We start from the raw sequence: 13,715 nt of genomic DNA, 5'->3' as shown, positions 1-13,715 counted from the left end.
CTGCAAACCTTTCATACTGTAGATGAATCAAATTCAGGCTTAGATTAGAATGTAATGCAGCCTTTAAAACCAGGAAGAGACAATACTTATGCCATATCACGATATTCAAAATCTACCACGATATCTAGTCTCATATCACGATGACCATTTAATATTGATATATTGCCCAGCCCTATTTGAACTTAAGTACCCCCACAAACCCTGTATTGTGACATCAGTGAACTACACACATCATTGATTGATTGATTGATTTAAGTGTCATGCATTTCATGAGCCCAACCCTCATGGGTTTACAAGACACCAATCCAAATACAATCCAAATACAACAATACAACATCGCTACAATGGTACATTTAAAATATCACAGGTCGCAAGTCAGCGTATTGCTCAGACAACAATACAGATCAATATATCACTTTTTTTCTGTCTTTGCTCCCATGCCTGACAAATACAATTTGCTGTGAGGAATTCCTTTTTTTAAACACAGCTCAAGTTTCTCATAATTGTCCAACTAAAAAAGGCAACAGAAATGTAGGACATTTTCTTAAGGATTACGTCCCTTGCATCATCATAAGCAGTACAATAGAACAAGAAATGAATCTCATTTTCAATTTCATGTAATTCACATAGTAAACAGAGTCTATCTTCTTCAGGGGTAGCATTAAACCTACCAGTCTCTAGAGCTAAGGCAATAGTGTAACTGAGCACACAGAGATCTTTTTCGTCTCTTCAAATCAATCAATCAATCAATCTATCAATCAATCAATCAATCAATGCACACATCATAATCGTGTTTACCAACCTGACTGGTCTGTGATGCTTGATACCAACGTTTACTAGATACAAGAGAGGCAAAGGAGTCCAGCTTTCAGAGTGCTCACTCACTGCTGTGTAGGAGACAGCATGTGTTTCTCTGGACAGAGTGCTCACTCACTGCTGTGTAGGAGACAGCATGTGTTTCTCTGGACAGAGTGCTCACTCACTGCTGTGTAGGAGACAGTATGTGTTTCTCTGGACAGACTGCTCACTCACTGCTGTGTAGGAGACAGTATGTGTTTCTCTGGACAGAGTGCTCACTCACTGCTGTGTAGGAGACAGCATGTGTTTCTCTGCTGTGTAGGATACAGCATGTGTTTCTCTGGACAGAGTGCTCACTCACTGCTGTGTAGGAGACAGAATGTGTTTCTCTGGACAGAGTGCTCACTCACTGCTGTGTAGGAGACAGCATGTGTTTCACTGCTGTGTAGGATACAGCATGTGTTTCTCTGGACAGAGTGCTCACTCACTGCTGTGTAGGAGACAGTATGTGTTTCTCTGGACAGACTGACAGAGTGTTCACTCACTGCTGTGTAGGAGACAGCATGTGTTTCTCTGGACAGACTGACAGAGTGTTCACTCACTGCTGTGTAGGAGACAGCATGTGTTTCTCTGGACAGAGTGCTCACTCACTGCTGTGTAGGAGACAGTATGTGTTTCTCTGGACAGAGTGCTCACTCACTGCTGTGTAGGAGACAGTATGTGTTTCTCTGGACAGAGTGCTCACTCACTGCTGTGTAGGAGACAGCATGTGTTTCTCTGGACAGACTGACAGAGTGTTCACTCACTGCTGTGTAGGAGACAGCATGTGTTTCTCTGGACAGAGTGCTCACTCACTGCTGTGTAGGAGACAGTATGTGTTTCTCTGGACAGAGTGCTCACTCACTGCTGTGTAGGAGACAGTATGTGTTTCTCTGGACAGAGTGCTCACTCACTGTTGTGTAGGAGACAGCATGTGTTTCACTGGACAGAGTGCTCACTCACTGCTGTGTAGGAGACAGCATGTGTTTCTCTGGACAGAGTGCTCACTCACTGCTGTGTAGGAGACAGCATGTGTTTCTCTGGACAGAGTGCTCACTCACTGCTGTGTAGGAGACAGCATGTGTTTCTCTGGACAGAGTGCTCACTCACTGCTGTGTAGGAGACAGCATGTGTTTCTCTGGACAGAGTGCTCACTCACTGCTGTGTAGGAGACAGCATGTGTTTCTCTGGACAGAGTGCTCACTCACTGCTGTGTAGGAGACAGCATGTGTTTCTCTGGACAGAGTGCTCACTCACTGCTGTGTAGGAGACAGTATGTGTTTCTCTGGACAGAGTGCTCACTCACTGCTGTGTAGGAGACAGCATGTGTTTCTCTGGACAGAGTGCTCACTCACTGCTGTGTAGGAGACAGTATGTGTTTCTCTGGACAGAGTGCTCACTCACTGCTGTGTAGGAGACAGAATGTGTTTCTCTGGACAGAGTGCTCACTCACTGCTGTGTAGGAGACAGTATGTGTTTCTCTGGACAGAGTGCTCACTCACTGCTGTGTAGGAGACAGCATGTGTTTCTCTGGACAGACTGACAGAGTGTTCACTCACTGCTGTGTAGGAGACAGTGAGTATGTGTCTTACTATTAAGATTTGATCCATCACTTACGGAAGGGGAGAGGTACATACATCCAATTTCATTGAGGGAAATGGGGCAAATTGATAATGTCTCAATTAGTGGGGATGACTCACTCTCTCCTCTGTTGCAGGCTTTAGGCTGATAACAGGTCTATTATTACATATTGCCTCCTGCAGCTTTAAGCTTATTAGACTGTTGCGCTCATTGTAAGTAGCTATAGATAAGTGTGCCAGCTACACATCTAGAATGCAAATGAAGAAAGGTGCAGTACAATGTACAGACAGACACAATGAGATGGCATACCTCCGAAAGGAGAGGCCGTCGGGGGCTGCTGGCTCGACTGCGGGTGAGGAATGTTGGCTTAACGGACAGGAGCTCAGGTTTGTCCCCACTGATCTGGAGAGGTCGAATGAACTCCGATATCAAAGATCTGCTCAGGGGAGTCTCATTGCCTGGGGAACAAACAAAGCAGATATTCACATGAAAATATATCAGAAATGATATCAAAACTGTGTCCAATAAAGTCATATTACCAAAAGTAATAAGAGTTCAAGAGTTATATAACTCTTGAACCATGTATATATATATATATACATACACACATACATACACACACACACACACACACACACACACACACACACACACACACACACACACACACACACACACACACACACACACACACACACACACACATATATATATGGGTTATAATACTGACGTATATATGTCAGTAATATAACTGATATAACTGACATCAGTTATATATCCATGTTTGGGGGGGGGGCATTAACTGAACTTCAGCATGTGTAAAGGTATGATGGTGTGATATGGTATGATTCATTCAATGCAATATACAGTGTGTCAAAATGTAAACTAGAACAACAGTAATTATGCACTTAATTTACAGACTGCTCCGTTCTTAGTTTATTGCATGCTGTGGCAATAAACACCAGCAATAACTTTTTGTTAAGCAGGTATTTTCTCATTTATCATTCTTCAGTTTGCTATTATTTCTTATGGCATTACATATATTAAAAGTTCCTAGCAAGAGTACAAATTCAAAATACCTGCAGTATTTACAGTATGCAAATATGTAGGCTAACCAAAGGTACACTCCCTGGTAGCATCCTAAGATCATTACTAATTGCTACAGCATTTGTGTATTGACAGAAAATGAGTCAAAAACAAACAGAGAACAAGCTTTGGCAGCTAGAGGCTATTTTTCACTATGATTGATTATTTCATTAGCAGTTCAGCGTTTGTTCCAGTGTAAGTCTGAAGCACTGACTTCCAGGCTTCTAGTTTCAGCTGTGATGTCTTTCTCCTCACTTACACTACTTGAACGTTTTCCCGCACCGCACCAGTATATAGTACTGGCTCTTCTTCTAATATGTAGTTACTGAAAACAGCTCTCAAATGACTGGAACAATACAGTATGATACAGTATGGACCATTCCCTGAAGACTGGCTGGCTGTCTTGCATAACTAATGCTCGCTTGACAAACAAGTACGAGTGGCAGGCAGGGGGATTGAACTCTGAGCAGGAACACCCACGAACCATGAGTAATGTATGAATAGCAACAATACTGGGGGATTGAACTCTGAGCAGGAACACGACACAGTATTACAATATCAGATTACAATTACCAAACATTCGGAGGTCGGACAGTCTTCTCTATCCTGCTTTATAAGGACCAAACATTCGGAGGTCCCCAGCTCAAGGGCAGGATAGAGAAGACTGTCCGACCTTCTAAAGGTCCTAATTCTACCTATTTACCCTGGATGACACAGTATTACAATATGGTGCTTAGAAAATCCGAAGGTTTAGAGGAAACTACTCTATGACTGAACTAGGAAATCGATTCCTAGGGTGGAGACTCTGGAGATGATGCACCACTTGTCCTCTTCTCCCTACTTATACTCCCACCACTTACATATAGCCTCAGCCAAGAAGGCATGCTCGAGTGACATCACTAATGACATCACAATTGCTCAAGTGACATCACTGATGACATCACAATCATGACACACACCGCCGCCCGCCCACTTAGCCAATTTTAACTAAGAGAAGATGGGCAATGACATAAAAAAAAAAAAATCTCATTTATTTCACTTCATTCCCTGAGGAGATATCCACCGTTTGAAAAAGTGACCCGTGTAACCTATTATTATTAAAGCTGCTAGCTACCTTGAGACCTTTACGTACAAAACAGTCTCATTTCAAAGAATGTTCTGTATTTTTTAAATACTGAGCAATGAATATCAGATAACGATTTCTATTTCACACCTGAACATAAAGCATATTGGAATGAAAGCACGGAGTATAAGAAAGATCCCACACACCTTTCCCTATGGTTGCATCCAGTCCATTAAGGAGCTGGGACAGGGATTTGTTGGGCGATCCAGGGGACTCGCATATGGTTAAGGGCTCAGTGCTGAGGATATCAAAGTTAGCCTGCAGCCGGAACTTCTCCAGCTCTTTGGACAGGAGGTTGAACTGCTCACTCTGACTCCGACACTTCTCCTCCAGCTCACGGACCTTGGCCTGATGACATAATCCAGGAGGAAAGAGAGAGTGAGAGAGAGAGAGAGAGAGAGAGGGGGGGGGAGTGGCAAACAAAAGAAAGTGACAGCAGAAGAAGAAATTAGCTTAAAGCGGAATGCAGGAGTACACATACAGTATGTACGTACATATGTACAGTATATTAGACGCTGCACATCTAACATCTACACACAAATAGAATGTGGAATGGGAATTCCAACTTGGAACATGGAGATCAGTCATTACAGAGAAACACTTCCTAAACTCCTAAACTAGTATTCACACAGTACAGTATACAAATCACATGCAAGACTACAGTGAATGCATAGTGATTCTGAGGAGTAGCCTCTTTCTATGAAGGAGTAAGCATACCAAGAAATGCTCAACTTCATTGCACAGAAACAGTCAAAACAAAGGCAAGATTGATCACAAGTAATGAAACGGACAAACTGAACGTACTGTAATTGCATGGGCAGGCATAACGGAAATCCCAGGTGCTAGTGCACGATTTCTTCTGAAGTTAAATGACGGTTCGTTGACAACCAGGTCTTGAACACCACGTAATCTTCCATCTAAGATCTAAACCACAGTAGACACTGAGGGGGACACTGCAGCGGCCATGGAATTTTCAGCACTGCCCAATGCACAGCAATGCCTGCTGGACAGCAATGCTTGCTGGACAGCAATGACTGCTGCTGGACAGCAATGACTGCTGCTGGACAGCAATGACTGCTGGACAGCAATGACTGCTGGACAGCAATGACTGCTGCTGGACAGCAATGACTGCTGCTGGACAGCAATGACTGCTGCTGGACAGCAATGACTGCTGGACAGCAATGCCTGCTGGACAGCAATGACTGCTGCTGGACAGCAATGACTGCTGCTGGACAGCAATGACTGCTGCTGGACAGCAATGACTGCTGGACAGCAATGCCTGCTGGGCGACTTTCTAAGCTGTTCTGTTAAAAGCACGGTGAGTGCATCTCATGCAGACAAGTTATTGTTTGGCGGGACATGGACATGCTCTTTCAGGGGGGGTGAACTTTCTAATTCCTGCTTTTGTAAATTAGTAAATTAACACAAAGGGTGATTAGCTTAATTGCCATCATACAGTTGGCAACTGTATGAAGAGTAGTTTGAAAGGCATGCTGGATAACATACATGCAATGCTACTACTACAATGAGACAGGATCACAAGGCTCACATCCTCTGTGATCCTTTGATCAAGTTCTAACTTCTGCCACAGTGCATAGAGCTGGCTTTGACGTTCTTTCCATGAGAGACGAGAAATGAAAGGGCTTGTTCTAAGATGGTACAGTAAGTCTGAAAGACGTGCAATGAATGAAGAGTACTGAAAGACCAGTTTTATTGCAATGTATTTTACTTGTTTACTCAATGTATTCTGATGTTTTTTGTTTTTCTATGTGTCTGCATTGAGAGTTGTAATGCTTTATTCAATGTTGATGCTGCTGATTGTAAATAGTTAAATTTGCACCTCCCACCGTTTCTATGAGCTTTGATTATGTGGAAATGAGATCGGTCAGTGGGTTCCTCGGGCACCCATCTTTGATCGAAGGCCATGCATATTCATTACGAAAACTTAAGTATATCCCTTCATTAATTGTGAAGCAACTGTAGCTATTTATTTTCTTTATGTTTAGTTTGCTGTGATGAAAATGTTCATAGAGGCGAGTGGGTGTTATAGCCTATGGAAAGAAGATGGCGTATACTGAGGCAGCACAGGAACACTGCTAAAAACCAAATTCAATCCAAAAGCAATAATTCTCATATCAAATTAGTTCATTAAATAGTCTTTGAGTTGTACCTTTTCAGTACCACATATAAACAAAACAATAACTGATCAGTTTTACCATAAATACAAGACTGAAATCATAAATTGCACTATGGTATTCCATAACCATTCCTCCAGAGCCAAAGAAAACAGATGGGTACAGTATATCCTATGGACGGTAGTGGGAGAGGTGGAAGGAATATCAAGTAAATAAATAAAAACAATTCTGAAATACCTGCATGCTGTCCAAGTGGTTCTGTATGTGCATAAACACACACCAATACAGTCAAAGAGATGTTGGAAAGAAATTAAGCACAATTACACATGTGATCACACATACGCATCAATTACACATGTGATCACACATACGCATCTTATTAAGCACAATTACACATGTGATCACACATACGCATCAATTACACATGTGATCACACATACGCATCTTATTAAGCACAATTACACATGTGATCACACATACGCATCTTATTAAGCACAATTACACATGTGATCACACATACGCATCTTATTAAGCACAATTACACATGTGATCACACATACGCATCAATTACACATGTGATCACACATACGCATCTTATTAAGCACAATTACACATGTGATCACACATACGCATCTTATTAAGCACAATTACACATGTGATCACACATACGCATCTTATTAAGCACAATTACACATGTGATCACACATACGCATCAATTACACATGTGATCACACATACGCATCAATTACACATGTGATCACACATATGCATCAATTACACATGTGATCACACATACGCATCTTCACATGTGATCACACATACACATCAATTACACATGTGATCACACATACGCATCTTCACATGTGATCACACATACACATCAATTACACATGTGATCACACATACGCATCTTCACATGTGATCACACATACACATCAATTACACATGTGATCACACATACACATCAATTACACATGTGATCACACATACACATCAATTACACATGTGATCACACATACGCATCTTGAAAAACACTTTGGAAATGAAGGTCTGCTGTGGTGCTCATGCATACATATCACTTGATTACAATAATTATAGAAGGATCAAATAATAGATAGATAATGGTCATGTATGATACAAATACATTATTATTATGATGTACACATTCATTTAAAGAGACTGATATTTACACAACCCTGTTCAGGGGGTTGAAAGGGATGACTACCAAGTCATTTAAACCAACCATACATCTTGTATTGTGGGAGCGAGCGAGATAGAGAGAGAGAGAGAGAGAGAGAGAGAGAAAGAGAGAGAGAGAGAGAGAGAGAGAGAGAGAGAGAGAGAGAGAGAGAGAGAGAGAGAGAGAGAGAAAGTCCCTATAGATCCATATTAAACATTATGAAGAACTGAAAATGTTTCAGCCAATGAGGTCAACAGGAGTAGCAAATGGCTCCAGGCTGCCCATCTCCATTCACTCCAGTAGCAGTCACACACTTAAAGTCACGGTGTCCAGACAGACACTCACCTCTAACTGATAGACGGCGCCCTCATGTTCCTTTTTAGCCGCAACCTGAGCCTGGGAAACACAGGTGTGACTGTGAGAGAGTGAGCTCTGGAAACACTCCCATTCTTTATTTTACATTTTATATTTTACAGTTATTTCACACTATGGCCAAGCCTGAGTCATGTGTGTGTGTGTGTGTGTGTGTGTGTGTGTGTGTGTGTGTGTGTGTGTGTGTGTGTGTGTGTGTGTGTGTGTGAGAGAGTGTAAACTGTGTGTAAGCAGGTTTGTAAAACAGTTGCACTTTGATGGGGCACCTAAAATGTGGAAAAATGGACAAGACAGTAAGATAGAAAGAGGGCGCCTGGGTAGCGTAGAGGTAAAAGCACTTGCTTACCACCGCAAGGCCAGCCGCAAGACCCGGGTTCAATTCCCGGTACCGGTACTTCCAGCTTGGTAATTAGTTGTCACATCGATGAAGTTTGACACTCAGGAAAGTATTTGCAAATCAATGTAGTATATATACTGTACCAGTGTGACTGACCACTCTACTGCCATCATCTGAATTGTCCTGATGTTGTAAACCTTAGCTACACTCCCATCAGGTTAAAAACTAATGGTAAGAATGATTTGCTGCTATATTGCAAACCAGACCAAGCCATGGTTGGACGGAGGTTAAAAAGGCTAGAATTGGGCTAAAACGATTTTGAAATAATCTGAAATAATATTTCACCAAAAGTACGGTACAATAAGGGTCCAGGCCACTCAGTAGCAATAGTATTTGGATAATACAGAACCATTGTACTGTATAAAAAACATAACATAATACACGGCAGTTTACTTTTGGAGACTAGAAACATCTGTTGAGAAAAACAAATGTTCCACACGAACGAGAGAGCATCTGTGGACTTTTCCAATTTCATAAATCCTCTTCGTAGGCAATTAATTGAAGAGAATGCAGAAAGCAGCCAGTGTCTCTGAAGGAAGATAACGCAGTAATGAGCTTCTGCTAATGAGAAACGCTGAGAACTCCGCCCGTTAATGGCTGACTCCAAAGTTGACGGCACACTGCAGCAACAGCAACAGGCTCTCAACTGTGGGTCCACACGAGGCACTGGTGACAATTCCTATCACGTCCTCCTCACACTATCGGCCATCTCAGTCATCGCTGGGCTGGTGGGTTTTGACATTACAGTCGGCTCTGGTGCACAGAGGAGGCAGCCATCAAAAGGTCCTCGGCCAGCATTTTCTTTTTAAGCAAGCCTCCAAAAGTGTCCTATCTACTAGGTTTTGGCCTTTTGAGTCGCTCACTGTGACAAAGGAGAGGGGCACTCCTGAGATGTTGAACACTGTCTGGGCAGGCTAAGGCTTGGAGCGTGATAGACAGCTGGAGGAGGAGACACCGGAGTGGCTGTAGTAGCAAAACTGCTGAACACAAAGCTCTTTGAACCCTGATGAATATGTTGATAGAGGTGAGTGGGCGTCCTCCTGTAGTCTATGAAAAGCAGATTGCTCTATTCTCAGACAGCACAGTGACAGAACGGAGAACCAAATTCAATCTCCAGGCGATAAAAAACTCACACCAGTTTAGTTCATTCATGCAGTCCTGGAGTTGTCGTAATCACCTTTGTTGTGCTGTATGTAAAGCGGCAAGGTTCAACAGACAGCTCTGAAGGCTAATGTACACCACCTCCGGAACAGATGCGGTACGGCTGCGAACAGACCCACACTCATGTAATCTGTCAGACGGATGTGGGATCCGACAAAAATAGAACAGGTGCGTAATTTTTCCGTACCGCATGTATCGCCCATCAATTAACACGGGCGAGAGTCGATCCGGCAGTTTTGCCGGGGACGCAACGCAGCCGTAACGCATCTGGTGTACATTTAAGCAATATATCACGAGAGCAAGTGTGTTGTGGTGAATATATCCCGCTGATAAACTGTTATCCCACGAGGCCTGCGGCCTCGTGGGATAACAGTTTATCAGCGGGATATATTCCACAACACACGCTGCTCGAGTGCTATATTGCTTTTATAAAACGGTTTCCAAGTATGATAATATAATAATAATAATAATACTATAAGTCCGACTCCGACTGGCATGTCATTCTGATAGAGTCAGTTGAAACACTACTGTAAGGCGGGACCGCAAGAACATGCGGGTGATTTGATTGGATCGTTCTGGAGACTGAAGTTGACATTGGCCAATCCTGGCGCTTGCTGAGTAGCTGAGATTTTTCTGGAAACCCCGACAGGCAGCTCGAGCCGCAGCGCTGCATTCTCAGCGCTTGTTGAGAAGCTGAATGCTCTCTGCAAAGCTGACACCAACTAACGTTACGGGGTTAAATGCGGAGTTAAATGCGGGGTTAACAGCCTTTCTTTTGCAAAGAAGACATTAGCCCGCATCTATTCTTGTACAAAACATCATTTTCTGCGAAGTATTAGTAAAGTTATAAGCGAAGATCGATTCACAAGGATCTGACAGCTGTCTCCGCCATTTTTTTTTCTACGTTGTCATTTGAGGTAAGCCTTATTATTACTCTCTTAGTAAGAGAGTTGCCATGGCAACCAATAACCCATGGCCATGGGTTATTGAACTCGGTTACTGGAATTATACAATGGCTGTGAACCAATCAGATTGCTTGATTTGAGAGAGCCGTTTTATAATGCCTGTTAGACTCCTGACACGGGCACAGGCTGGGCAAACAAGAAAGCCAGCCTTGTGGTGCTGTTAGCATGCTGTAACCTGGCATCCCTTACCTTCTGAAGAAGGTCAATCTCCTGCTGCTTTGCATTGAGTACAGCCAAGGCCTCCTCATGCTCCAACTCTAGCTGCTGCCTCCGCTCTGCAGCCTCTCGCATATGCTGTCCGCAGGGGGCCAAGGGTGGAGAGCGAGGGGAGGATCATGGGGGCACAGAGAGGGCTGCTGTTAGTAGACCTAAAAACCAATGGCACTGAGCCAAAACAGTTGCATCTCCAGTCTTCTATTCCATACTCAGAAATGAGTGTGTACATGTGCACATAAATAACACACAGAGAGAGGCTGGTTCACAGTGTACTGACCTTAAGACCCCTTAAAGTCACATTTTAAGATGTATAGAAAATACTCTACTTTGAACAATAATGTGTCTGATGGTTTTACCCACAAAAAAGGATGACATTATCTTGTTAAAATCCTTCAAATGACTTCCCCTCTTTCTGCTTCATTAAATTCAAAAGCAACCAATCAGGGTTATCTAGAACATAACTAACCATTCACAGCATACAAACATGCTGAATACTGGACAGGGATAGGCCCCGGTATTCGTGTTTGTCACGAATCATGCTCGTTGAAAGTCGCCTTTTCAGTGAGCTCCGAGAAACTTTCCACTTTCAGCAGACGATTGTGAAAACAGCCTTCTAGTGTCAAACTCGGCACAGGCATTATTTTGCACAGTGAAGCTCAAACATCCAACTGTAGGAACAAGAAGAAAAACTTATTTTTCACTTTAGGGGGTCTTTAAAAACAAGAAAGACATAAACTATGCCACAGTGTGCGTTGTGTAATTACAGTTTATGTCAAATGATCCTCTAGAGATCAGATCAAATTTTGCACAAGGGTGCTTATGGATGAGGACTAGAGATGCTTTGCTGTGCGGAAAAAATTAAATCATCAATCCAAAGTCAGGTTTGCTGCCCCCTTTAGGTAACACAATGCCTGTGAGAAGTCTCATTACTGCCCCCTTTAGGTAACACAATGCCTGTGAGAAGTCTCATTACTGCCCCCTTTAGGTAACACAATGCCTGTGAGAAGTCTCATTACTGGGACTGTGAAAAGCTGTCCTCAGCGATGTTGTCTTTGCTTGATCAATACAGGGTTTTGAGTTACATGAAAAGGGTGAGCAAACTCCATAGCGTGCTCACTTGTCTGTGCTCATCCATAACAACAAAGCCATACAATATAAAGGACTGAATGCAAGGCTCTTCATAGGCCAATATGCCAGTGTCATCCAGTCATCATACTGCTCTCATTACATGTGAATAACTAGACAAACATACAGTATTTGCAACTGTTAAGGGGAAGAGAAGCAAATGACATTTTCATGCCAATAAGAAACTTAAAGCTATAGTGCATTCTGTAGTGCGGAACCTTTGTCTCCCCCTTCTGGCACTTCTGGCAGTGAGCGAAGCGTGAGCTGAGTGCACTGCATTCATGTGGTGTCAGAAAAATTAGTTCCCAACCGTTTCCTTTGCTCAAAAATGGAAACAACTATCAACGTATTGCTCTGACCAATAAAATACAACGGTGCCTATCTTCGCAAAAGCGGTAATTTAGCGTTTGCGCTCGTTTAACGCCGTGCGCAATGCAAATTGGGGACGGGCACAAGCACATGCCTGTTATAATTGTACTGGGCATAGGCGTGCCACATGCCAAAGCAGGCGTTTCAGCGCTAAAATGTGGGGATAGATGGCATTATTCAATCGTCAGCAGTGCGCAATTACTTTGCGCTAAGAGCTTTGAAAAGGACCTCTTAGCGTTAAATACCTCGCTGCGCTGGAGTGCACCATAATCTCCGCGCTGCGCAGTGCAGTGCAAAGTAATTAATTCCTTTTGGATATGTCATTACGCACAGCCTTGCCATGCCAGGACATCAAATTCTGCTGCTAGAATTGGGTATTAGCAGATAATTCAGTGAGGCAATCAACTATAACTCACTGAGAAACTTTTATCACATCGCAAAGAGGGAAATTAATTGAGAAAACCTGTTGGACAATGGACATAGGCTATTCACCTTCACCTATCCCATAACCCGGAGGTGACAGATCACCACAGATGATCTGTCAATAAGCTCTCTCCGTCTCTCTTTGTCCTCGGCATGAGTGAGTCCACTCTATTACGCATGGAGAGAATTACAGCATGTTGCATGGCTCGCGCAAACAGCGATCGCGAGACGGGAATCTGATTGGTTTTGATTGACGTAATGCCCAGCATTGCCTGGCCACATCTGTGAATAATTCTGGTAGAGATATAAAACTCACTATTGCCGTAATACGGATATACTCACAAGAGGGTGAGGTGATGCGTCAGGAGGGACGCACGTGTAAGGGGAGCTTACTAGAGCCGTACTCGTTTTAAGCAAGGTTTAGAGGAAAAAACCCGGCCTGATTGTCGACAACAGATGACGCAAGGTACAAGCGGGGGTATGCTTGGCGTCCAAACTGCAGTATAGAGGAAAAGAGGACACCGTACCCAGACCTGAGTTTTATGTGTGTGTAGTCATGTTTCTTATATAGTCATGATGTCGGGGAAATCAATATAGATAAATTGATTTACCGTATTCTATTATGCAAACCCAATGAGTCCTCAATAAGTTTTTTGCTCTTTTTGCAACTGCTGCGCCTGTTGCTTAATGCACTTTTTATACTCTTTTTTAAAGTTTTGTTGTGATGCTTTTAAATGTCCATTTT

General features: G+C 42.9%; 1 protein-coding gene across 1 annotated transcript in view; it reads right to left on the bottom strand.

Moving 5' to 3' along the window:
- rimbp2b (RIMS binding protein 2b) overlaps window positions 1-13,715 on the bottom strand; it is a gene marked incomplete at its 3' end in the record, with an annotated part of 121,882 nt that overhangs the window by 29,286 nt on the left and 78,881 nt on the right. The window contains exons 5-9 of the mRNA XM_083644012.1: window positions 11,027-11,131; window positions 8,288-8,338; window positions 7,000-7,020; window positions 4,774-4,975; window positions 2,728-2,876 (exon numbers count right to left, since the gene is read on the bottom strand). Of these exons, the coding sequence (XP_083500138.1) occupies window positions 2,728-2,876; window positions 4,774-4,975; window positions 7,000-7,020; window positions 8,288-8,338; window positions 11,027-11,128 (525 nt within the window). The 5' untranslated portion in view covers window positions 11,129-11,131. The remainder of the gene's footprint in view (window positions 1-2,727; window positions 2,877-4,773; window positions 4,976-6,999; window positions 7,021-8,287; window positions 8,339-11,026; window positions 11,132-13,715) is intronic.

This window comes from Poromitra crassiceps (assembly GCF_964638095.1).
Source record: "Poromitra crassiceps genome assembly, chromosome: 10".
In the NCBI taxonomy this organism is placed as follows: domain Eukaryota; kingdom Metazoa; phylum Chordata; class Actinopteri; order Beryciformes; family Melamphaidae; genus Poromitra; species Poromitra crassiceps.
The sequence above is the reverse complement of the archived record's forward strand: the minus strand, read 5'-3'. Positions and strand labels throughout refer to the sequence as shown.